The sequence below is a fragment of the Dromaius novaehollandiae genome, chromosome 3 (genome assembly GCF_036370855.1).
Source record: "Dromaius novaehollandiae isolate bDroNov1 chromosome 3, bDroNov1.hap1, whole genome shotgun sequence".
Taxonomy (NCBI): Eukaryota; Metazoa; Chordata; class Aves; order Casuariiformes; family Dromaiidae; genus Dromaius; species Dromaius novaehollandiae.
Window position 1 is genome coordinate 61,106,880 of NC_088100.1, and position 27,306 is coordinate 61,134,185.

General features: G+C 36.0%; 1 protein-coding gene across 15 annotated transcripts in view; it reads left to right on the top strand.

The window, feature by feature from the left end:
• The window catches only part of L3MBTL3 (L3MBTL histone methyl-lysine binding protein 3), a 90,220-nt gene that overhangs the window by 55,026 nt on the left and 7,888 nt on the right, over positions 1-27,306 (top strand). For 12 of the 15 annotated variants that reach the window (XM_026120378.2, XM_064508973.1, XM_064508974.1 and 9 more), the window contains 6 exons: positions 31-141; positions 1,754-1,868; positions 5,981-6,083; positions 13,637-13,783; positions 15,221-15,385; positions 21,935-22,026. In XM_026120378.2, coding sequence (XP_025976163.2) covers positions 31-141; positions 1,754-1,868; positions 5,981-6,083; positions 13,637-13,783; positions 15,221-15,385; positions 21,935-22,026 — 733 coding nt within the window. Of the gene's footprint in view, positions 1-30; positions 142-1,753; positions 1,869-5,980; positions 6,084-13,636; positions 13,784-15,220; positions 15,386-21,263; positions 21,392-21,934; positions 22,027-22,680; positions 23,202-27,306 lie in introns of those variants that run through there. The other 3 variants (XR_003262180.2, XM_064508971.1, XM_026120356.2) reach the window with 3 other exon arrangements.

The following is a 27,306-nucleotide window of genomic DNA, read 5'->3' on the forward strand; positions in this document are numbered from 1 at the left end:
CACTTAGTTGTTCTTATTCTTCTCTTCCAGAAACCTTCTCATGGCTTTCAGAAAAGTATGAAACTTGAAGTGGTTGACAAGAGAAATCCAGTATTTATCAGAGTAGCAACTATTGTAGATACCGATGACCATAGAATAAAAGTAAGTTTCTTTGTCTTTTTGAACTGTCCTGTGTGAATGCTTGATGAGTACTTTTTAAAAACAAAATCCTATAGTTGCAGAATTAGGTTTTCCAAGCCTAAGCATATTAAGAAATGAGTCACATTGTTGTGCTCTGCTAAGCTTATGCTCATTCTTTTCACTGATTAATATGTATATACCTCTTTGGAAGGGGTCCCTCTATTCTCTTAGTCTGTAACGTGCTGATGTAGGTCGTTAGAGAGCAGAGAGTTGACTATATTGGGAAATTGCTTTGGGAATAGTTGAAATAAAACAGTTATCTGTTCGGTCGAAAAATGTGATGATTTAACATCAAGTGTCAGAGGGCTGCTGTGATTTTTGTATTAGGGCCCATAAAATTTTGGGGCTGGATTAATGGAATAGAATCTGTCTCTATGACTTACACTACAAAAATCCAAGGGAGATATAAAAACAGTTTTTGTGCCTTGTCAGTGACTTCTGCAATTCTGAAGTTTATATTAATTCTGGACTTTGGATTAATTTCAGATAATGTATCTTTAAGAAATTGCAGTTTTCCAGAAGTCATTTTTGTTTTATTTTACAAATACTCTTTGAAGTTTATTCTTTGAAGCCCTTAACTGTTAGAAGGCGGGCAGATTCCAGATACCTAGTTAAAAGGATATGAAGGGTATTTATGTTTGCGGTTTGTAGAGGTTTATTAGTGTACCTGATATTTCAAGCAGCAAATGCAGCTGACATTTCATTTTGAATCTGAATTAGCCCGTGATAGGGAGCCATCTGAAGTAATAACTTTACACCTACACATCATCTACCTGAACATCAAGTTGGACATGTCAAGAAAAGACTCCAGTCTAATTTATTACAATAACATGATTTGTAGCTTTTGGGTAGTAGTTTAATTGACTTTATAGTGTATGTTGAAAGAGCTCTCTATGTATGTATGTGTGTGTACATTCATACATGCACGCCTGAAAGATCTTAGCTATTTACAAGGACAGAGATTGGGTAAGAGCTGAAGATCTTCAGTATTAGCCTGAAAAAAAAGAGGTATAGCACATACTGGTTGCTTTCTGTGAAGTTACATAGTTCATTTTCTCTTCAGTGGCAACTCTTTATCCTATATTATCCCTATCCTGATTTTAGTAAGATTGTTACTAATGTGTTGGGGGTTTTTTTGTTTTTGGGTAAATGCCATTTTTTAGGCCTTTGCTTACTACTGCGCTACTGTTAAATCCCATTTAAACAGGAGATTCTAAAATGCTTATATTTCTTTGAGAGGAAAAAAAGCAGAATTTCATGCTTAATTTAAGTGTTACTGTTAATATGTGAACACTGAAGTTGTCCTGTTTTACTCCTGGGATTTGACCCTTATGACGTAAGACACAATATGACACAAGACACAAAATGACACTTAAGTTTTGACTTCAGTGAGAGTGTGCCTGGGCCCAGAATCTATTTTATATGCATTTTCTGTGTAACATCCATAGTTTTCTTAAAGTGACTTCTCTGAAGGAGATGGTATTAGAGTCTGTAATAGAGATTGCTCAGGGAAAATGATTTTATAGAGAATTTTTCTGAGCTAAACTGCATTATTCTCTTTTTTTAATTTTAGGTGCATTTTGATGGCTGGGATAGTATTTATGATTATTGGACTGATGTAGATAGTCCTGATATCCATCCTGCAGGCTGGTGTGCAAAAACCGGACACCCTCTTCAGCCCCCACTTAGTAAGAGAAATCGTATTATAATATAATGATGTTAAAAGGCAACTGCACTGAGAAGGCACTTCTTTCAAGTAGCATCAATTCCTCAGAAGCAGCTAAGCTAACCCTTTTCTGCTTCAGTTGAGCAAAGAGGAGTTAATGCTGCCCATGTTTAAGATAAATCTAATAGAAGCCTGGTACCAATACTAGTATTGTCTTTTTCAGCTTGCTGTCTCTTGGGGGTTTGTTTTATTCATTGAAGTGGAAGGTCTGTCATAAATGAGCCTGGAGACTATTTCATGGTCAAGCTATCCCTGCCTGTACTGCTGTGCTTCTAGATAGTATTAGTGAGACCACTTTGGCCAAACTTTGAGCAGATGATTTTTAATTGAGTGCTGGTTTGGGGTTTATTTTATGGGTTGACTTGAGACTTGAGACTCTGCGGTATGGTTTGCACAGCTGTGACTGTGGTCAGAATGAGCTGTGCTTAGAAAATACGAAATGCTGAGCAATGCCTCTGAAAAATGAACTATAAAATAACTCAGATAAGGTACATATAAAAAGTGTGAATGGGTTACCTGAAAGTCTCTGTACCTCAGTTCAGCATCTATAAAATGTCAAGAAAAAAATGTTTCTTCTCAAGAATGTGATCAGCATATATTCATTAGTTTTCTGAGTGCTCCAGTAGTACAGTGATGACTGCCCATTAGGAAGTTAATCATTCTGCCTTCAAAGCAGAGTCTGAATAGTGCCAAAGCACAGAGAATGTGGAGAAAACAATGCTGAATATCTGCGTCTTAAATTAAGATGTGCATCCTGTGTACCCAACACAGGAAGAGTTCAGTGGGAAATAGTAGTATGTGATGACATAACTAAAAATAGGATCATAAGGCTAAAAATTGAATTAAGGTTGTGATATTTCTATCTTCTACGATTGAAAAAAAGAAGTTATTTTAACATGGGTGTGAGTATAAAATAGACAACTTCATTTGTTGGAGGTGTTAAAGAAAAAAACTATGGATGTCCATGACACACACTGTGTCAGCTCCTCTAGGTGATGGCATAGGAACCACTTTTTATCTCCTTTAGAGTGTGACTGGGAGCACAGGTGGTAGTGACATTTTGATATTAGACTAGCTAGAAAAAGGATGATTGACAACATGACAGGAGAGAAAGTGACCATTTTCTAAATAGAAAAAGAATTATTCAGTGCAGGAATTGTAGTAAAATTGGATGATTATTGAATACTGTATTCTTCCAGCAGTATGGCTTTGTATAAATACTGTAGAATATAGTATACCTGATAGAATATAGAATACTGTAAAAAATTAATATTGTTTACAAGGAAGTTAAAGGTCATTTGATGTCTTCTGAAAGCGTATCAGAAGGAAGGAAGAAAATACTTCACAAGTTTTTTCCTCAGTTAGTATAACAGTCTTTATAATGATGTGGTCCAGATCCCTGTCTGGAATACAGAAAACTTTGTGTGAACTTTGCACAACGTTAGTAGTATTTATCTACAGCATTCATCATAATGTTCTTATGTTTCCAATATTTATGTATTCATAGTATTTTATTTTAAGATGTAGTGAAGTGGTTGTGATGTATTACGGCCTTTTTGATAACAAGTAGGGAATTAAGAGCCATGTATAAGTGTTGATTTTAATACCATTTCTCAGTGATATTAACAGCAGCTGTGGTGCATAAAGGTGGACAGCCAGTTCAAGCCAGTGTAGTGTCCTTAAAATGACATTTTAGAAAGCTTGTTTGAATTTGTTAAATAAAGAGATAACATTTGTGGTGAGCTAGTTTTTGCAAAACTAGAGCATCCGTGGATTGGGTTATTTTGCTTCTGGTATGTGCCTTCCAATTACATTTATTTTCTTTTTATTTTTAAATGATTCTTTACCAAAAGTTCTAGCTCTTTTTTACAGAAGTGGAGGGAAGTTGTGCTACTCATTTAAGGGTTTGCACAAGTGTAAATATTTATCAGAACAGAGGGGAAATTATTTTGTACTTAGAGATTTTGATTTATTCAGTAAGCTTTTCTGTATTTTCAGACTTCTTTTTCTATGTCATTCATAGTGTGGGTTCATAGTGTTATAAATGGATATGAGCAAATGGGAAAACTTTAATACTGATCGCTTAGAAAAAACAGATGAAAAAGCTTTTCCCCTACTTTAACCTAAATTTAAACTTGCCTGGCCTTGAATATTTCTAATTATATGAAAGACTTCCTTTTTTCTTGCTGGTGAAGACTGTATGAAGGAATATGTGATTGTATGAAGGAATATTTTGGTAATGAAGTCAATGTATCTATTTTTTTCCATATCTGCAGCCTGTTTGGCTTGATAGGCTCAGACCTCAATAAGATCCTTGTGAAAGCAGAGGTTCTTCGTATTTGAATGTGCAAGTAGGAATGGAGGGGTTACGATACTAGTTTTGAACAGTCAGCAGATGTATTTTTCAGTCTTACAATAAGCAGTAAAATGAATTTTCAAATAAGGACACTTTTTTTGTTGAGTTCACAAATTTGCACAGGATCCCAAGTGCATCCAGTTGTAAGTTGGTCTGCCAGTAAACTGGGATCACACAAATATAATATAATGCTACGTCTCTTTATTGATAAAACAATGTACAAGCTACTTGTGGTAGCTTGCTTGTTTGAACCTTCCTGTTTTTCCAGATATTTCATGTTAACCTACTCTGTTTCTAGATTGAAGTGTCCTGCCTTACTTAGTCATTCCCTATAAGGAGGTTATTTCTTACCTGGATAGAGAGAAGATCAACAAGGACAAATATTTTCCAGTTTTGCTATATTGAGATACTGCGACCAGAGATTCAAGGAGTATTTAAGAGATTTATGGACACAGAAACTAGAATAATGACATTCTCTTTTGTTCTCTGGTCACTTACATTGTAAATCCTGACATTTTATTTACTTTTCTGACTGTTACTGATCACTGAGTAATGTTTTCATGGAACTGTCCATTCAAACCCAAGGATCTTCTTCCACATACTTGTCGACCCCTTCAGAGAACTGCGCTAGGTTGGTGAGGCAAGACTTCCACAAAAGTGGCCATGTTAAGTTCCGTCTTCCTCTGAGTCCATTAACTTGTTATATTCTAGGCACAGATTTTATATTAAAGATAGAAAAGTTATCAGTTCTCTAGTCCATTACAGAATGTTAAAGCCTGTAGAAGTCTGTAGACTTCAGTGCTGTCGTAGTGTTGTAACATTAGCATAGGTGGAACATCTGTTTAAAAATGCTTTTGAAATATCTTAATAATGTGTAGTAATTCTCCATCTTTAATTACCCACCTTTGAGCAAGAATGTATCTTTCATCTAGGAAGATTTATTTATATGTATCTTTTAATGTCAATATCATTATGTTTATGGGGAGATGCAAGTTTATGTATTTTTCAAGTAAAACTAGGACTAGAAACACTGTGCATGGACAGATGTGCTGGAGGTGTGCTTTTCAATTTCATAGACTGTCTCTCACTTCCTGTGAAGCAATGGACTCTGTTTGCTTGAGTGTCAAAGCTAATTTTGGCGGTTACATGGTTAATGTCTTTACAGTGGTCATTGTTATCAGTTGATGAAAATTAGATAGACACATAAATTCAGAGGAGTAAAAACATCAAAAATCTCCTGATGGCTTGTTCTTACTTATATTATTTTCAACCTTTGTTTTCATCTCTTGTTTATTGGAAAACTCAAGCTAAGAACGCAGAAAGTGAATACCAGTTAAAAACAGATCTCTATCTTCAGGCACAGCAGGGTGACTTTGTCTGTGCTCTTGCAGAACAACCTGGTTCCAGCTACAGATCAGTTAATATGAGAGAAATTCTAAGTAATACAGTTCCTCTAAGATTTGCATTCTTTATATAGACATAGCTTTTCTGTAGAGGTTTACTCACACAGAATAGTTGTATTTCTCCAGGGGATTAGGTTGTATTAATCTCCATCATGCCTTTGCAAAATGCATTTTTAAAGTACTTTTAAATCAGGTTTTGTTTACTTATTTCTTCTTCATGTTTAATATGATGCTCTGGTATATCTGCATATTTATGTAACTTCTAAAATTTTAGTGTCTTTTTTAATTTCATATGTAATTTCTCCTGATGTTCAGGTCCCTTGGAATTAGTTGAAGCTTTAGAGCATGGAGGGTGTCCCACAGCAGGATGTAAAGGAGTTGGACACATTAAAAGAGCAAGACATATTGGCCATCATAGGTATGTGATATGAAACTGTGGTTTTATTCTTTCAGTTGAGTGACGTGTGAACATCTTTGTTTAATTGTGGTTTCCAAGAAAACAGATCCAAGTTGGAAAAAAATAAAAATCCTCTAAACCTAAATGTGCTATGATTTCAGTTGCCATGGTGAGCATGCTGAAATAAACATAAGCAATCTTTAACTTCATTTCACCAACATGTGCCCAGATAAGATGTGTCAAACATCATTTTTTGTTACAATCGATAGATTCAGCTGCTGTGTATTTTGTTCCTATGGGGATTCCTCAGCTTGCTGTTTGGATTGGAAAATGATACAGAAAAATATGTGTAATGCAGTAACTTTTGTACCTTTTGAAATGATGAGGGTGTTAATTTTATTACGGCTTGGATGTTTTTCTTTTATTCTGTTGGTGATAGTGGGAATTTGTTTGTTGGCTTGGAAGAGTGTTAAAAAGAAAATTCCAATTCATGTGCTCCTGAATGACAGCCTGAATGACTTGTTGTATGTACTCGATGTTGCTAAACATGCTTTTGTTGAACACCTTTCTGAAATATAATACAGAAACATGGACATCTCAGCCTCTGCTGGAGAGGAGTTGACATAGGGAGAGCAGTAGCATGGGAGAGAATGGAATGGGGAAAGGGAGAAAGAGTGAGAGAACAAGTGGGGAACATTTACTAAACTTTATATATGATTATTTTTCGAATATTTACAGTGAGATGAATCATGAATATTCCAATAAGGGAAATACAATTAATGCAACTTGTAAGGTTGAGAATTAAATACCATAAATATCATCCTATAACCCTTTTGCAAATTACAGCTTCCAGAAGTTTTCTTGGAATTTTTCCATTAAACGGTTATAGGATCCACTAATGTTATAGCACTTTGTGCTTTCTGCTCTCACATGACTAAAGGCTTGCTCTTTGGTAGAGAATTTTCCTATTCATGTTTTTAAGTATACTATTAAGCAGGTAACACTGCAATCTTTTAACATTTTTGGGTGGCAGGATTATTTCCTGTTGGCCAGAATTATGCTATAAAGTTTTGCTGGCTTGTCAGCGTTGGTTAAAGTCTTTACTCATCCCTAACAAAGGTAACTCCGTGAGCAAAACTGTGTATATATGTTTAATGTGCAAAAGGATTTTTTTACTGCAAGAAGTTCTTTCCTATGTATAGCTTAAGGCAGTATATTTGTGTTATTATGTGGCAGAAGAACTCCTCATGCTGGTACAAGCTTTATCTCCAGGAGAGGATGTGGCTAGGATAGGTCCAGTGACAAAACCTGGTGTCGTGTGGACTGTTGTTTCTTCTTTCTATTGTGACACAGTATGCCGCCTTGCCATCTTTCTGGTTATTCTCATCTATTTCCTTCTGTCTTCTTTTCCATATTCTTTTTGCCTTTGAATATTTTTTCAGTTTTTCTGTCTTCCCCTTTGAGAAGTTTTGTTGTACTCAGTATTAGTCGGTAGGATAACTCCTTAAGCAGTCAAGTTAGTACTTGTGGTAACCTAGTGCATTCATGTTCTTAGTCCACTGCAAATGTGAAGTAAAACAGACTTGCCTAAAAAGCTTCCTGGTTGGCTGGCTGAAATCCATTTTATTTCATACTCTGGTAGACTGAGTCTTGTATGATTTATTAATGCATCTGAGCCGTAAGGTAATAACTTCCAATTCAGGGCATGAATTTCTTAACACATGCTATCTCAATTACATGTAATCATGTGAACATACCCCATCCTTAGCCCAAGGCTGAAACTTGAAAGATTAAAAGAAAATGTAAGTAAATGTGTCAGAAAAGTTTTTCATTTATGTTCTTACCTATAAATAAATTTGGCACTAAAAATTTTAATGTTTTACAGTGAAAGGATGAGTAGGAGATAGATGTCTAGTTAGTTCATGTATCCTCTGCTTTTATGACTAGATTTTCCATGCTATTTAAAGTTGTTATAATTACTAATCCTGAATATTGAGAAAAGAAACTCATTGCAATCTATTGTGTTTTATTTTTACTTTAGTCTTAGCAATCCTATTATTTACACATCGACTTATAGTTCTAGGGGATAAAGATATAACCAGGGAGGTTATAGATATAACCAGGGGGTTTTGTTGATCATAAGATAGAGGAATTTGCTCTTTCATAGCAGATAGACTGTAAATATTTTATTCACTAACTATATTGGTTTGTTCTCTGTGCTGATACTGTTTTTTTTCCAGAATAGTTCTGAGGAGGATAATGCGATTTGTTATTTATCTGGAGTCTACAGGTTTGAGAGTCCAGGTTATCCAAAAATTTCTGAAATTTTACCATCATTTTCCTTCTAAATGAACAAAGACATTTTGAAATTGCAAATTGCTGTAATTGTCCACATCAGGTTGCAGTCTTTTGGCTCTTTTATTTTAGCAACCTTGAAATGTATATTTAACCATGCTTATCTCTTTTTCTTTTTTTCCATGATGAGATACAGTGTCTAGCTACAGCATAAAGGTCTGTGTGCCAGCGAGATGGTAATTTACAATGCTAAACAATTCTGAAATAATTTTGAAAGCTTGTTCCCTAGGAACCAGATGAAAGCCTTGGGTGATTAATTATGTCATGGTGTTAAAGCATTTACTTTTTGGAAAAGTTAATGATGGCTTGCTATCACCACTTGATACAGGATTTTGTGCTGGGCAGTTGAAACTATGAGACTGGTGTGTGCGTAGGTAGCATTATGCAGATTACTTACATATTTATGATAGATGGTGAATTGTATGCTGTCTGATACTTAATGCATGCAATAATTTTCAAATCTGAGCAGTCATGCAAAGTGGTCAGTGGTAAAGTTTGTTAGTGTTTTGAGTTAAGTCTCCATGAATAGACATCAAAGCTCCTTTACTCCAGCAGTTCTCAACTGTTGCAATTTCCAGGTGATTAGAGTGTGTGTACGGTTTTGTAGTCAATAAATAATAGTGTAAAAATCGAGAAAGAATACAAGCTAAAATTTGTGTGGTATCACGTTCTTACTAGTGCCCCTGTAGTTCTGTATTAATTGGAGACCTGCTACTGCCATCAAATAAACATGGCAAGAAATAAATGATTTACTGAATTTAGGCAGCAAAGTGTAAGCTTAGAGGTCATTTTACCAGAAACTTTCCATGTGTTATGTAACTGAATAAGTTAGTGTCTGCTGGAGATCTGAGTGTGCCGAGGTAGAAGCTGTATCCTAAGAGCACGGTGTTGTAGAAGCGCTGGAAGCCGTAGGTCCACAGTATGTTCCGTTGGTTGGTTCGGTGTTTGCTAAACTGGGTCACATCTTGAGTGTGACTGAAGGGCAATTGCAGAGGAACCACAGATGGGATATGCTACTTCTATACTTTGGTTCCATGGGGCAGTTCTGGAAAGGGCTGATTATATAAAACTTTTATTGACTTGAAAGTCCTAGGCCCGTGATCTCAGGAACTCTTTGGAATGTTAAATAAAAAGTAGTAATCAGTGTATTGGCTTTACATTCCCGGTTCCTCAAGAACAGGTTTTTTTAGTGTAATTTTGTACTCAACCTGCAAAGGAGCCTGGGAAGAATAGCTCCTTTTCCTCAGAAAACTGCAATATGGACGTATGTATTGCAAACTTTCACTCTGCTGCCATTTCAGTAGGGTGCAAAGTGTATGGCAGATAGCTTAATTGCCGTGCCACATTGATTATTCAGCACTTAACTGATTACTCTCTTGTGTGGGGGCTTTTGTTAATGTAGATATTTGTTTACTTAAAGAAGGGCTGAGCCTGCTGAAGCAGCTCAGAGGATAATTGAGTATCTCTATCACATTGAACTGAATTCAAAGCTGCAAAGCAAGGTTGGAAGGTTTACAGCTTTGTCAGACATACAGTAGAGGTTTCAAATTGGGTATCTGCTGCTGTTTCCTCCTCTTGCCATACTCCCTGTTTCTCTGACAGATGTTGGCACCCATAAGTCAAGGATATCGGATCATTTTGAAAACTGGTTTCTGAACCTCTGCAGTTTTCAACATGATGTGTTAAGGCAAACTGAAATCTGGAGCAAAAATCCAGTTTCAAGTTGAGAGAATAGTTAAAAACCCTAATGTAATTTTTAAACAACCTAAGCATCAAGACTTTTGAGCCCTTGAGATGAATTGTCTCTAAAACTTACAAACCTGTATAAATCAAACACTTCTATTATGTAGGAATAACAAGATTAATTTTTTATTCTTTGTAGTAGACAAGTTAAACAATTGAAGGCTGGAGGCACTGAGGTTCAGGAGGATTTACTGATTGATCTGAAGCCACCAACTCGTACACAAGTTCACACATGCTGTGTTTTGTTGAAGCAAAACTGACAGTGGAAATCTTTTTTCTTTTTTCTTTTTTCTTTTTGTTGCCCTAAGTAATAGTAACATCAAAGGACTGTTAGGGGGATTTTTTTAACAAGATACAGTAACTTGAGTGATTAATTACAAAGAAAAACTCATATGAATCTAGTGCTCTAAAGCATCGTTAATATTATAGCTGTTATTGGCTGATATTGACTGTCATTCAACATCTGTTTTTCCAAAAAATACTAAAGAAAAAGTCAGTACATAAACAAGGAAACTGCAGTGAAGGACTGAATTTTGAGTTTTTTTCTTGTTTTGTAATTTAAAACATATTAATGGCACTGGTAAACAGAAGACTTCAGCTAGGAGCCGAAATTGTATTGTCATTTTTCATTGTAATGTAAGGCTTGTTTAATAATACACAACTGAAGTTAAATATGACATTATTTCATAGTGTTTTCTTGAGAGAGCTTCTAACTGTGAGCATAGAAATCCAAAAGAGGATTACACGCTTTGCCTGTAGCAATAGCAAAACTGGTGTTAAACAATATATTCCTGAGTTTCTGATAACTTTGTTTTATCACAGTGGTACTAGCTTGTCAAAGCAAGTACTTAAATATCGTTGGCTTCGGCCTCTTGAATCCTTTTTCTGAATAGGAGCCTGTATCTTTCAGCTGTTAGTTCATTTGAAAGGGAAAAGAGGCATCATTGTGATAGATACAGCAATATAAAGAATCGAGACTAGAGAACAAATTTCTGTTTTTCCTAGTCTCCCTCTTTTCTTCCTCATGCGTCAATTCATGTTCTTTTGTTCTTTTAAAATGTCTCACAGACACTATCTTAAGACAAACAAACCCAGTAGGTAGAAAAATAAATGTAAGTAGAAGTATATAAACAAATCTAAAAATGCAAAGTTCTGCTTAATAGAAATTAGAAATAAAAATTAAATGCTCCAGGTTACATTTTTCTTTGTATATTCTGTTCCAAATCTTTAAAACTATTCTGTAAACAAGAAATAATTGTATTTCAAGCATAGTGCTTTAGAGTCCAGACACCCATTTGGCTGTATCTGACATGACTGTTTAAACTTCTGCCATGAATGTTTTTGTGCCAAAAGACTTCAGTGCCTAAAGAATTCAGAGGAGGTGCTGGGACTACTGTCCAGTTCCTCAGAAAAAGGCAAAGATAGCTGTCCTGTTTTTCAGTAGGTTGCTTGGAGAAGGTTCTGCATCACCTGAAAACACTGTACAGACTGCTGTGGAATGCCAGCTGCTTGGAATGGCATTAAATAGGGATCTAATCTTGATTAGAAAAGCAGAAATAGTGTTTTTGCTCTGTAACTCAAGTTCAGCAAAGCTATATATATATTTTTTTTTTAATTTTGATATTGTAATGTTTTCAAATGGACCAGCTGAAAAAAAATCAGACATGCTATTTGAATCTTGTCTAGATAACCCCAGCAAGGACAGACTGACTTGGCTCATAAAGCCTTAAGGAATTTTCTCCCATTATGCTAGTGCTGAGGTGTATCTAATTTTCTACCAACTTATTACTTACATTGGTAGGACCAAATTAGGTTACTGTTACTGGTCCAACTTCATGGTATGAGTTGATTCATACTCACTGTGATTCCAAAGCTTCGTGGGTAAATGAGAAGGAGAATGTATGCTCTATTTGTATAAAAGGCCTTGTTTTTATGCTGTGCTTTGTAAAATGAACACAATAATGAAAATTGTTTTCCTATTTTTTGTAAGCTGGAAGTGGCAAGGCATATTGCAGGCAAGGTAGATTGTTGCACACCCGATTTTCAAACGAAGCTATCTAATATAAACAGCAATCAGTGAAGCAGATGAAATATTGCAATGGTTTGTGGAAAGGCAGATAGTTATATTCTTGGAAGGAGAATAAGCAAAATCTGAGTTGGTGTTTTCTTATATTTTACCATTGTAGAAGTCTTTGTAATAATATACGTGCCTAGGAAAGCATAATTTTAGATTATAGCTAGTGTTATAGCCACAAACAGAGCATCATGCTTAATACAGCTTCTCCTGTATCTTAAGTAGCAATTTGAAAATGTAGTGTTTTGTTGTTCACTGTCATGGGATATATATACCTTTCAGAATTCGGGGCATTATCTTAAAAGTATGGGTATTTAGCCTGACTAATCAGCTGAACATTGCATAGCATTCTTTTAAAGACAGAATGCTAGTTCAGTCCCACATGTTTTGGCTTGCTGTCATTCTCTATCCTAGGTCATGGAAGAGCAGGTTTTCTGACTTTGGGAGGTACAACTTCCACATTTATTAGAATAATATTTACAAGCCATTCTTAAAGCACTGTGCCAAATTTTCTCCTTCGCTAACTGGAGTGCAGTGAAATGGGGAGTGTAGGAAAGAGTGTGAAAAGCCACACATTTAATGCAATATTGCAAAATCTCGTTTGCAAAGAAAAAGCATTCACTGCAGTAGGAAGAAGTGCGCCATACCTCATACTGTGCCCTTGCAATGCTCTACAGTTTCTTTGTGGACATTACATAATAGAAATATCTTCCTTTGCAGGACAAATAGCCAGAGAAGTGTGATTTGGTTATTTAAAGGGAGGTGGGTATAGTCAGAGGCATCCTATGTATTATGTGTAAAATACATGATTACAGAATAGTTGAGCTGGAAGGGACTTCTGAAGATCACCTGGTCCAACCCCTCAAGCAGGATCAGCTAGAGCAGGTTGCCCAGGACTGTGTTCAGTTGGGTTTTGAATATCTCTCAGGATGGAGATTCCACAACATCTCTGGGCAACCTGCTCTTGTTCAACCACCCTCACAGTGAAAAACTTTTTTCTTATGTTCAGATGGAATTTCCTGTGTTTCAGTTTTTGCCCATTGATTGTCTCTTGAAATTCTGTTAATGTATGAGAGAGCACACATGCATCTTAACAAGTATAGTACTGAACATTCATCAAGCAATTTTCCAGAATGTAAGCTGTAATATAAATTAATATAATTTATGTTATGTAAGTTGCTGCAAAAGAAAATAGGAAAAAACATTCAGGTTGAGGATTTTCATCAGTGTGTTTCGTAACACTTTTATGTATGGCAACACTATTGAATATTTTCTTACTTTATATATGTTAACTGATTCTACCTGCTTCTATAAAACTGGTTTCTAATGTACTTTCACTGAACTGAGTGAAGTCTATAAAGTGACTGAAAATAAGGAAACATTTCTGTGCCTCAAATTGCAGTGCAGTCAGCTGCCCATATTCTGAGATCAACTTGAACAAAGAAAGCCTCTTACCTGATCGGTTAAGTGGGGAGATGCCTGCAGCCAGTCCCGGCCCCAGAAACAGAAAAGTAGAAGCTAGTGAAAGATCCACCTCTCCTGTAATCAGGTAATTACAATCAGAGCAGTGTCTGTGCTAACAACAATACAACTGTTTATTTCAGTGTTCTGTAAAATAATTTATAGCTGTGGAAGGGTTGGGTAGTTTCAGAAGGGCCTGTCTGTTTATCTGTATTTTCATTTATGGGGAAGGAATGGTTTTATCAGTGCTCATAGAAAAGGTCACTGAATTGCCAAAGGTTGATACTGATCTTATTACGTATGATTTAACAAGAATTCACTTTCATTTCTCCTAACTGTGTAGACTGCTAGGTGGTAAATTACAATTTCAAATGGATTTTTTGCTGGTTGGTTTCACTTAAGAAAATGATTTGTTTGTGTTTCTGTTGTTTGCTGGGGCAGCCTTACTGACATGAGTATACGTGAGTATACTCTGCACAGAGCAGCTCTTCGAAGAACAGCCACTGTAAATTTTGTTGCTGTTGTGGGATCAGGGAATCAAATTGCCAGAAATGAGTTTTTCAAGAACAGTACTGTAACAGTCTGTAACTAATGCTCCTAGAAGGAGCACTAGTACAAAAAAATGGATGTGATACCAAGAGGCTTTTCAGCGATGATTTTCTATCAGAAATTGTAGATACCCTCTTCTGTGCTTATTTTGGGTTGAGGGGGGATATGTACAGAATTTAAGAGGAAAAGGAAGACAAGAGAAGCTTTCTCTTCTTTTCAAGGCCTGCATTAATGTAGGCCATAATGTGAGTGCTTATATTGAAGATGTTGCCCAGTTTCCACTGTAATGACGATGTATTTTCAATATTGTTAATATTTTTAGTATTTTAAATTACATTCTTGGAGAGAATTTCAGCTCTATGCTTTAGAAACAAAATATTCAGCTATTAAAGAGCACTGCCTGATTTGATTTTTCCTGTAAGTGTAGAATTGTAGAAATCAAAAGTGAATTAATTATCCTCTGACAATTAACGTGGGTACACTCCCAGTGAAGCCAGAAACAGTTTCACCAGTATTCTCTGTGATAGGGACAGCGTCAATTACTATTTTTTCCATTGTCCAAACTGAGAGATTGCATAACATTTGTAAAGGGTCCTAGCTGCATGGGAGTATATTGTGAAAAGGAGAGAAGGGATGGGAGGGAAATGATGATACAGTTTTTTTGTGTGTTACAAACATTTGAAGTGGATAGTTTATTATCAAAAAAAAATTAGGCAAATTCTGTTCCTTTTGAATCGCCTAAAAGTTTTACTTTTGATTTCAAGAGAAACAGAAATGCTGTATTGTGATTTCTGAAAATCCCTGATATTCAATTTTGTTTGTGGCAAGTGAGAAACTTTTATGTAACTTAAAAAAAAATGCTAAAAGCTTGTATTTCTTTAATTACACTAATAAATACTTACCCATAGAGAAAATAAGTTGAACAACAACTCAGCTGCTCTCAGCTTTAAACATTGTGTTCATATGTTTTAAACAGCGATAAAAAATGCCCTAGTCCTGGTCATATAGGCATGAAATCTCCAGCTCATAATCAGTCATCTGGGAAGCCTGTGTCAGAAATGATTAAGCAGGAAGATCCAGAAAGTAAATCTCCTTTAAGGAAGCCCCTGTTCTGTGATGTGAAAGAAAAGAAGCCATCTGGGTAACTATCAGTTTCTTTCAAAGTATGGGTTATTTGGAGACTGTCAACGTAAAATGCAGCTTACCATACAGTGCAGTACAATGATCTATTAGTGGAACTATTGGAAGCAGTGAGGAAAGACATGAAGTTCTTCAGTTGTCTTCATATTAGAAATAGGGAGGAAGAGAAATGATGTCACAGTGTATGCAAGAAATAAGTGATGCAAATCAGAGAGAAAAAGAAAAATACTCCAAGACAGAGAAATTACTGGAAGTTTGGACCTGTGGGATTTCCGTACCTCTCTTTACAAATATGTTAGTGTATATATACAGGTATGTATATACATTCAAAAATGAGAAGTAATTCCTTAACTCTCAGGTTTTGGAATATGTTTTTAATAGAAGAATAGCATGGGATAGTTTCCAGGCTAGTATTGGAAAGTTGTATTTGTGGTATAGAAAGGCCGTATCAGTGCATTATTTTATTGGTTGTTTTCTTACCAAAATAGTAAGGCACCCTAGAACAAGAAGTGTAATTCATTATTTTTTTACATTAACAATACTATCATATGTTCATAATATATGAACTGTAAGTGTTAGTATTAATAGTAAGTGCCTTGAGAGACTTTGGAGAGTTAAATTTTTATGGTAAATACCTCACAGTAAAGTTCAGAGGATTGAAGCTTGCTGTTTAATTAAGAAGCAATTAAATCTCCTGAAACTTCGATCTAGTCAGCAATTCCTTTCTTCAGTAAAAAATCTATCCCTAAAAAGTCTCAAAAGCTATGTAGCAGTAATTGAAAATCTGTTCTTTGTTCTCCCATCAATTTCAGTGAAAAAATATTAATTACATAAGCACACTGTGTAAATAATTTGTAAGTTATAATAATAATATGATAATTTTATATCATGCAAGTAGCATTTTATCTGTGTGAGATGCACAGAGCTGTGTGTGCATTTCTGTCTTCTGTTGAAGAAGCATCCCCTGGATGCTTAACTTCTCATTTAAGAAAGTAAATGCAGTCTGACATGTGACCTTGCATTATATTACCTGAATTGACTGCTTTTTAGTCTGGTAGCTAAATCTCATACAGTTATCTTTCTGTTGGTCCTAATGACTTCTGCATAAAAACATTTAAAATATAGGGATAATCCACTGCTCTCCTTCATGGTGGGTTCCAAAAAATTGTTAAAGACATATACCTGATTTTTTATTTGAATACATTTGGCATCCAGCTCGATAATTTCTCTGCTTTTTCCGTATACAGGAAAGGAAACTTAAGCACCTGATACTTTCTCCCCCGAATGGAAGCCTGTATTTAGCCTTTAGATGACCGTTGTGTACCTATTACCAATTTTTTTTAATACTCCTTTTTAGAATGTGGACTTGAGAATAGTACTTATTGGTCCATATCTGTCTCTGAAGTGCCATGGACAGAAAGAAAATGTCTTCTATGCTGCTACTTTTTTTGTAACACTTAAGGTCACATTAGTTCTTTTGAAATAGCTGAACTGAAAGGTCAAATCTAGCAGTTAATGTGTTGTTAGTTCCAAATACCATTTCAGTATTCTTGCTGCCCAGAATAGGATCCCTACAGACATCCTGCATTCCTTGTGTGTGTATAACTGCAGTTGTCTTTAAGTAATTTCTTTAAGTCAGACGAATTAGATCACCCTGGATCTTTTACGGGTGTAGATGATCCTACTACAAGGGGCATGAGCAGAAAAGCCTGCCAAGTTCAAGCGTTATGTGGTACAAGGTGTCACAGTAGGCTGGTCTCAGCTTTGAATGTAAGACTTCCCAGACATCACCTGCTTCATTTGTGCATACTGAAAAGTCTGTGATTCTAAAATAGAAATAGAAGGACATTTCCTGCAAGTATGAGCTTCTATGTCTACAGAGAACTCATGTAAGAAGTTCTTCAATCTGATCATTTTCTGTGACAATCAAGATCACTGTGACTGGAGAGGATCTGTATTGCGTATAACAAAAAATACATAATAGGCCTGACTGGATTGAAAGAATGGTTAGCTTTTCCAGTTAATTCTGGATTATTTGGTAGTGGAAGTTCCTTAGGATTTGCATTTTATGATTTGCATTACAGTAGTACCTGGTAACTGTAATAGTTACCCATTGTGTAGCCATTAAACAAAGATGTTGAAGACTTTTACAGTTAGTGGCATCAGCTTAAACTGGACTTGGAACAGGTGCAGAGCTTATGCTTATACAGCAGATTTTTAGAAAGTTGAAGTATCTCAAGATTAAGCCTAGTTTATCCAGGACTAATTCGGAAAAAAAATAAACAGTATCTGCCACTTTCAGATATGTTCCCACACTGATTTGCTATTTCATAATGGTGAGATTTGTGATCACCTAATGCTACATCTCATCCAAATATGTCAAATAAGAAGGCCCTAAATTTACAATTGGCCTTTATCCAAGCTAAAAAAAAAAATCTGCCCTGGAGAAAAGGAGAGGGATAGAAGAAACACAGTCTTACCATGACCTCCCCATCCAAAACTCTTTCCTGCAGTTAAACTACTTGTCACTTATTCAGGATTACAGAGGTACAAAAGATAACATCCAGTTTTATCTGAATTGGATACAAAATCACATCCTCAAGTGGTCATGGATCTTGAACAATTTATCTGCCTTATAGTCAGGCACTTTCCTGGAGAAATTTATAGCCAGCTTCAATGCCAGTCCCATATTTTACTGAGCAGATTCTTTTAGGGAGCATAGATCAGGCTGGTGAGGAGTCCTGCACATGATAGAAAGAACAAGCTCTCCTGAGAAAGAGGTGAAACTGAATTAATTTGTAGTTCCTCAGCAGAAATAATATCTTCAGGGAATATTTCAGGCATTGGTGTTGTGAATCCTTTGGAGTATGCTCTACTGTGTGATAGGAATGTCTTCCTGTAGACTGGAATTGTTCATCAGTGAAGATTTTTAGATTCACATGATTTGGATCAGCCAATGGCTTACGAAGAAGACCAGCAAGCTTTTTCAGCTTTAAAAATGTTTTTTTTCATACTTCACATTTATATAGTCATAATCATGAAAGAGGAAGCTATATCATTATTCAGAAGAGAAACAAAGTAATTCTGTATCTTCTTAAGAAGTTAAATAATAATAAATAACAAAGAATATGAACAGTATATTTTTTACTCCTTGTTTTTCCCAATATCAGTAATTAGCTATGGGGAAAAAGTACTGAGTACATATTGCTGTAATTTACTGCATGTAGAGCTAGAATGTCTAACAAACTTCTTTTCATGATATGTAGCAATTGAAGAGCTACAAACAATTTTTAGTTTGCAAAATTATAAAACAAAATTTTTATTTGGGAAGAATGTTCTTAAAAGAAATTTTAATTACAGAACACGCACTGAAATTCAGCATGTGACTAAACATACCTTATTTATGTTTTCAGACAGTATCTGAATTTGTGGAGTCAATAGAATAAGAATGTATTTTTTGAAGTACTTACTATAACTTGTCTAGAGAAAATAATATGAAGAATGTCAAATTGAATTAATATTTTATCAGTAATAATCAATATTTTAAATCTCAGATATGAGTCTTCATAGTAAATCGTGCAGCCAGTGAAATTATATGTGCAAATCCTCCTTAAACTGAAATTGCATTTCAGAAATGCGGAATATCGCTAAGAATTAGTTTAAAATAGGTGCCAGAGGAAGTAGAAACTTCTCCTTTCCCAGCACGTTTATGGACATAACTTAATAAAAAATCTGAAGAACTGTGGTGTGAAAATAATTTCCATATCACAAATAAATAACATTCATTAGTCATATTCAAGTGAATTTAAACAGGAGAAAAAAAAGACAGAGAATACAGTTTCATAAGTAGTTCTTAAATGACCTGTGTTAAATGATAGTTGTCTTTCATCAGTTTAATCATAGTTCTAGTAAATTCACCTTTTTTAAAAAGAAACACAGACTTTACAGAATCTCTCTTAGAACTTAATTAAAGAACAATTTATTTGGTCTTTCATTTTTCAGAGGGTGTTGTTGTTATGATGCCCTGAAATAGCAAATTATCTGTTCACTATGTTCAGACAATCTCAATCAGATAGTAACAACCTCCTGCTGACTTTGAACTACCCAGAGGCTTTGCAGTTTGTGTTTGATCTGTTTAACTACACTGATGCCTATCTGAATTTCATACTCTAGTTTTCATGTTCTTTGTGTAATCCAAGATAGCCAGAGAGAACTTTTAGCTGAATAAAATTCCTTTTAAAAAGGCATGAAACATGGGCTTCACAACATTTGGTGTTTATGAACTACTAGAGTTATTAAATATTGAGCATCTGGTTATTGCAGTACCCAGTGGATCTTTTTAGATGTGTGTTCAAAGTACACATGCATAATTGAAGTCATAGATATGCGTACTTGTTTGCTCTTTAGCTGCTGAGCTCCTAGTATGGATTTAATTATGTTTGGCTTTAATACGATATGTCTTCCTGTTCCAGGTAATCTTTTGTTTCACAGAAGTACTTGGTTGAGGAGCCAACTACATATACAACCAACTACAAGATTTAATGTGTTGTGTTAAATCTAAATGGTGCTTAGAAAGCTAATTTCTGGTTCTCCTTTGTCTTCCCCTTCCTTTTCCCCTTCTGCTTCCCACCAGTAACAGATATGTATGCCTGCAAATGATTATTCATACTAGAAAATTGGTTTGCAAAAGTATGTGCATAAAAACTGCAGCCTGTTCCTGAGATTAAAATTCAAGATAGAGATGCTATGCATCTTCACAGTGACAAAGGAATTTCACTGTAATAGATACTCCACTCTAGAAATACTTACAGTTAAGGAGGATTGGCCCACAGTCTTGCAGATCAAATGGTGCTAGCCCATAAAAGAAAAATCAGTTTATCTTCCCACCCATCCCCTAAACCTTTCAGTTAGTGATATAATCCTGTATTTAACTGGTGAGACAAAATTTTTGGATATGTGTTTCTATAAAAATTTTCCTCAAGAAAACAGGAAGATGGGTATTTCATCACAGGTTTTTTATGTTGAATTGCATTTGTCATTTCCTTTGGCTCCAGAATTAATTGCACACATCATACTTTAAAAGTTTCTATATTTGTGGGTTAGAAAAATAGTTTTTCAGTAAATAAATACAGGTGGTGTTTCTGAGAAGGATATTGTGAAGAAGTCATTTGTGCCAAAAGAAGGCAAACTTGTTATAGTTATTCCATTGGCTGTGCCTGTCCTACCGTTTGTGTCATGTCAGATACTACAGAGGCTAGATTGCTGATCTGTGGTGTTCATTTTGCACCATTTATAGTGTATCTAATATACTTATGTTGATGTCAGGGAACTTGCAGTTCCTACCTGATGTATTACCTAAACATTTACTCATATTTTTATATATATATTTTTATATATATATATATATAAAATAATAGAATTAAACAGGTCTGTTTCTTCTGTGGGTTTGTGTTATGAGCTTGGCTAATCTTGTCTAATAGGGTGTTAGCTGTCGTTCAGGTTTTTTACCCATGTTTGGGGCAATTTTAAGGGTGTCCTTGTTGGTAGCTTCTCTGGTATCTAATAAAGCATGAGTTTAAGTAGCAGGCTTTCTTTTAGTGTTGACTTTATGGTTTTGCGTCTGGTGGTTATTTTTACAAAATGTGTATTTTGTACCGAGTATCCATGAGACCTCTACGTCTGTGATGGTTTAGTCAGAATTGGCCAAAGTGTTCTCACGGTACTAGGGGGAGAAGGAAATAAATACACACATAATGTCAGCAAGTTCACAGAAGCTTCCTTTTTATAAGAAACCAGGTTGGAAATAACTTCTGAAGACAGAGTTTGAAAAGGAACTTCCCATGGGCTAGCATTAGGATGACAATACTCTTTTTCTTTAGAAGTTTCCTGCTTGCCCTTTCTCTTCCCTATTAAGAGAGAGGGTCTTCCTTAAGTGCAAACATTTGGTCTGGCAAAGCTGAGGGAGCAGCCACAGTCAGCAGGGAAGGACAACTACTTTTTCAGCTAGGTAAGAAGTAATGCAACAACAATAACAAAAGAAAACGGTTATTTTTCAGTGGGACCCCTAACAGCTGCACAACAGTGTGCTGGTACAGTGCAGGAGTTGGAGTGGGCTGGAGATGAAGACTGGGCAGTGAAAAAGGAATAGGTGCTGCCTAAGACGGCTCCTGAAACATGCCTGGTTAACCAGTGAGCTTTCGTGGGAAATGCAGCATATATGTGTTTTTTCAGTCTTCTCATCCTCTGCTGCAGACTCATCCACTGCCTTTATGTATATATTTTCCAGCTATGAAGTCAAGTGTGTTGATCTGACTCATGTTTAATTTATACTACTTTTGAACCTTTATTATAAAATTCATGTGAGGAGGTGTGTTGCCATCTGTGCAAGTTAGAAATTAGATCCTCTAATTTTTTTCTTTAATGATGATACAGCCTTCTTTGTGTGGGAATCCTGGAGTGTTAGTAACAGTCTGACATAATTAGCAAAAGACTTTATCATGCTTAGTGATTTTTATGATATAATAAAAAATGAACATCTTGTTTTCCTCAGTGGAGTGCAACAAACAAAGGACTCCATAAAGAACAAAGAGTGTGAAGAAGAGGAGACAGAAAATAAGCTGCTCATTTCAAATGAAATTAAAGGTAACTTGGCAATACTTCATTTGTCTGATACTAAAATCTACAGAACTAAAGGAGTGTGATATTCTTTTTAATTCTTTGTGGAAACTGCACTGCAGCTTATTTTCCACATTCACTATTTGCCTCCAAAAATCTTTTGACAGAAGCACTTTTACCCCTTTGTTTCTTTGTCTTGTAATCAACAAAGGATTTGCTAAGAACTTTTCACAGCTGTAAAGATGAGTGCAATCAAATAAAAGGTTTCATTTCAAGATTATTTTTTCCTCTGGCTTTAAAAACAGGTGATTAATCCAGTCAGAGTCCTACAGGTGTAAAATTAATTTATTGCTTCAAAAGCTTCACTGAAATAAAAATTAAAGATGCAGAGTTTATTGTTTACACACTGCAGTCATAATGCACAAAGTTAAGGTGGCTTATTCTGCCCAAACTCAGTCTGTTGTGCAATCTGATACTTTCCAGCAGTCCATTGACAGAATGGACCTTCTGTTTTCCATGAGTTAGGCCTGAAACCTAATTATCCCCCATTGAGTAGGATGTCTGAATGTTTTCCTACTTTGAAAAACTGGAGACGGTTCCCTGGAGGGCTGCCAAGACGATGAGAGGGTTGAAAAAATTGATATATGAAGAAAGGTTGAAAATTTGTTTTGTTCGGCCTAGAGAAGAGAAAGCTTGGGAGGATCTACTCGGAGTCTTCTGATAACTCAGAGGTATTTACAGAGAAGATGGAGGAGCTTTCTTCTCAAGGATGCATGGTGACAGGACAAGGGGCAATAAGCACAAGTTGCTTCAGTGGAAATTCTGTCTGGATATGAGAAAACAATTCTTCACCATGTGAACAGTTAGAATACGCTGCCCAGAGAAGTGGTGGATGTATCCTGCTGGAAATATTTAGGACTTGACAAGATAACTTGTCAAGATATCCAGGTTATCCAGATAACCCTGGACAAGTTAATCTATGTCCTGGTCTAACAGAAAGTTGGCCCAGATGATCTCCAGAGGTCCCTTCCAACCTACACTTTTCCTTGGTTCTGTGATTCGGTATGATTATGTTATTGCTGTGTCAAAACTCTTGACTGTTCACTGACCTAGTTTGATAGATTGGAGTAACTGTTCATTATTCATTTTTGTCCTTGTTATTCAGAAAGAGTACAGAATAAAACCAGAGCATCATGGTCTTACTTCTGAGTAATCATTTTCCATGCTTAGTATGGAAACTTAGTATGTCAGACTACTTAGTTACTGGACTGAAGTGCATTGTTTCAGTGCAGCTTTTGTTACGTCAATTCATACAGGACCAATGAGAAGCTAGGTGGTCTTCGTTTTGTAATTTAATTCCTGAACTTTTTGTATTTTTCTTCAGCAATTTGTTGTACAGTACACAAAATGCGTAAGACTTTGGTCATGAATCTTAAATAAGAGTTCAGTAATTGTAGTTCTTTAAGGGTTACTTTACCTTTTAAACAAGCTTATCTTCATGAAAGCCTAGAAATTCCTCTGGACTAGTAGAGCGTGACATAAACATAACACAAAATTAAGGCAGTGTTTTAGTTTTAATTCTTAACCCCTGATACATTTCTTTTATCTTAAAACATTGCTTGTCTGCCAGCAGACAAGCAATGGGTCTGAGAGGCACTCTGAAGTATTAAAGAATCCACCTAGTACAAGAGCTATGCAAAGGTAAAAATCCATGTTGTGAAGATATTTTGAAATGTGATGTAGTTCAGAGTTCTGGAGAAAATATAAAATTAAAAGTAGAATGTCTCTACAGCACATGAAAAGAAAAATTGTTTTTGGTCATTTGAAGTATTACATTGTTGTTTACAGAGTGATTCTTTTAACGTCATTTTTATATGCATAATATTGTGGCATTATTCATGTAAACGTGCCATAATAGCTAAACTTTAGGTCGGAAGTCGATCTTTGAGTTTATGCTGTCATAGCCACAGAAAGCTCAAGCTAAAGTAATTTCAGTTAGGCAGACTTTTGTGGACTGTGACTATTGGCAGCTGAGCTTGTTTCCCTGGTTTTTCTGCAAGTCACTTACATTGTGATTCTCTGACATGTTTTTGCCATGCTCATTTTACCAGTTTTCTACTGATACTTTAGAAAACACGTACTTGTGCTTCTGTCTTCCTCTTTTGGAGAAAAATTATTTAGAGCCAAAGAACTCCACTGAAATCAGAGCCCCATTATACTAGCTTTTGTATGGACACAAATCCTGTGTTTAGAAGTCTGATCTAGATTTTGAGGTAGAACATACGGGAGCATGAACCGTGTTAGGTGTTTCTCATTAATGCCAAAGACTGTTTGCCATTTAGCTTCTGAAAATTTAAATTACATTTTATTGGAAGGTACCTAAGAAGACAGAGGTGAAGTAAGGAGTACAGGTGTTTCAGGGAGAAGGACAGCAAGGCACAGTTAAACATTAAAAAGAATGTAGAAGCAGGTGGCCTGAAGATGAAGGAAATGTCAGCAGAGAATTGTGATTAGGATTAAAATGGTAAACTTACTGCATCTTGCATAGAGCTGGCAAAAATTTTGTTTCTTCTCTCATCTGGTGCAAGGAAGTCCCTGTAGCTCTGTGCTGCAGCTGGCTACATGGTGCACCCCATGGTCCTGTTCTCCTAAATGTCCACATTTAGACTTTATTTTGGAGTACATCATGTGTTTTCTCTGGCCTACAAAGATTTCCTTTCCATTGAAACCAGGGCTTGCAGAGTGAGGAAGACTAGAGCGTGAGGTGGGGAGTGTTTTTTTTATGCAGAAACTCAGAAGTCTGGTATTATAGATGTAGACTGAAGGCAAAATACTGCCTTTTGCACTGTCTTTTGTAAGAAGTTACTCCAGCTAAACCTAAACTTCTCCTTGCCAGGGATGTGGTTGCACTTGCTGTGGAATTGGAGGGGGGTTTTTTAACCTTGCTCCATCTCGTTCAGTAAATTAGTATTTTTCATGCTCATTTTGTGCAGTTTAATGTGTGAGGCAGATAAGACTCTGCTGATAAGCAGAGGCATTTTTGCCGAGATCCTCAAAGGTATTAGTCGCTGAATTACTTTTCAGGTCAATTACTAGAGCTCCTGAGTGAATAGATGGAGGACAAGGTTTAGCATTAGGAAATGTCCCATTAGTGAACTTACTTACTTACTGCTAATCTCATTCATAACCAGCTGAACTATGTTTGCTAAAGTTTTCAAAAAAAATCACAACATGGGACAGATTTTCAGCTGGAAGGAACAGTTAGGTTTTGACAAAGCTGTAAAATACAACTACTATGGAAGAGAGAGATTATCTTAACTGTCATTGCTGCCTGTACCTATATACTCATACGTATACGTATGTTTCTACACCTGCGGAAGTGCTAGGAGTGCAGTTTGCTTGGAATTTTCTTTACATAGTATTATTGTCTGTTTTATTATTTATGTTACAGTGTCACTGTATTACATGCATTGCAAATGGAGAACAAAAAAAAAGCCTAATAAACTTCAATTTTCAAATCCAAGACATTTTTTAGAAAGAAAAAATCAGGGGGATAAGGATGGGGAAGGGATTCAAGAAAACAAAGACAAAGGTATTGTTCAGTAAAATAGGCTTTTCATTCAGCATGCATGCTGCCTCATGACTTTTTTTTATCACTGAGATTTTTGGAAGTAGTAGAAGCTCTAAGGAACTTTTGAAGGACAACAGTGAAGTGCAGATATTTAAGGGAATCAGTTCTGAGAGTAAGAGTATGACATTGGGGAAAAAAATAAGGATTTTATTTAAAAATCTAATCAGTAGGCTGACAATCCTGACTAAATGGACTAGGAGTCAACTTCTGAATAATGGATGTTGGATATAAAGTGAGGCTGGGTCTTGAAAATAACAAAAATTTAAGATGGAGGAACAGAATAACCAAGAGAAAGGGAGATCAAAGTTGCCAGGTTTAGAAAGAGTTGCACTGCAGCATTTCTGAGAGACTGTACTTGTGTAGACTAAAGAACAGGATGTTGCAGTAATTGTTATGTGCCATTACATCCTGGGGGAAAGTTACAGCTACACAGATGAAGAAGAAAGTTAGCCAGTGGAGATTCAGAAGGAACAACCATAACTTGCATGTGAGCCTTGAGTGAGGCCTGATTTGAAGAACACATAGAGGTCATGAGTGATCAAGAGAAGACACAGAGGAGAGGATGCAATGCAGAGGACTGAATTCTGGTTTTGTACTTTTGAGTTTGGAGTGATAGGGACTTCAGTCTAGCTGAGAGAAGATAGGTCTGGGACAGAGATTTGTGAGTCGTCTCAGGTAGAGACATAAGTGTTCGAATTAAGAGAATCTGGCAGTAAAGCTGTCAGAGATAAGGTTGAGATCATTAGAGAGACCTTGTGGAGCCCCTGTTAATGCAGGCTGGGTGGGGGGAGGAAGATTTTTCAAAGGCAATGCCAAAGACCATTTAGAGGTGTAGAGTAGAACAAGGTGAATCACAGAAACCAGGTAACGACAAGACTACACAAAGAAGTTTTGAGAGGTAAAAAAAAAAAGTCTGATGAATCAGGATAGAAAAAGATCAATATTTGAGTCAGAAGTGCTCAATACGGGCTTAAATAAGAGTAGTTTCAATTGAAAGGGGCAGAAGCTAGGCTGGAACTGGAGGAGAAATCCACTGCTCATTTGATGATGATATATAGAGATAAAGAGATACATAGAAAAGAAATAATAGTACAAAAATTGAAGAGGCAAATGAACTCAAGAATATTTTTTAATAATGGGAGAGACTAAAGTACATTGGTTTGATGAGCTTGGAGAGAACCTTAAGTAAGGTTTGAATTGAGATGATGCTGAGGGTCATAGGTTGGAGTAACAGGCATGATGGTGGGAAAGATTGGAGGGAAGGAGCTAGAGAAGAATGAGAGTTAAAGGTAGTTACAGGAAGGAGTTGGATGGAATGAGATCCTTGGAGCAAGGTTGGAGGAAGAGATGAGCACAAAAGTCTTAGGCATCTGGAAGAGCAGAGAAGGATTGGGTTAATGAAGTGATGGGAAAAGGCAGATAAAACTGAGAGGGAATTGCATTTTTTCATTTTTCTCTTGGGAAAAATCAACAAGATTGTCTGGAGAGAAAGGTAGGGGCTAGAGCAGAAGAGAGTTTGAGAAGAGGGTAAGACATGCTGCAGGGTGGTGTCAGCTTGAGTTGAAGTAGATTGGTTCAGATAAGATGACAGAACTGGTGTAGAAGAGTACAGACTCATAGTGAAGAAAGTTGGTTTGTTGCAGGATTTCCGCAGAGACATTTCTCAGCTTTACAAG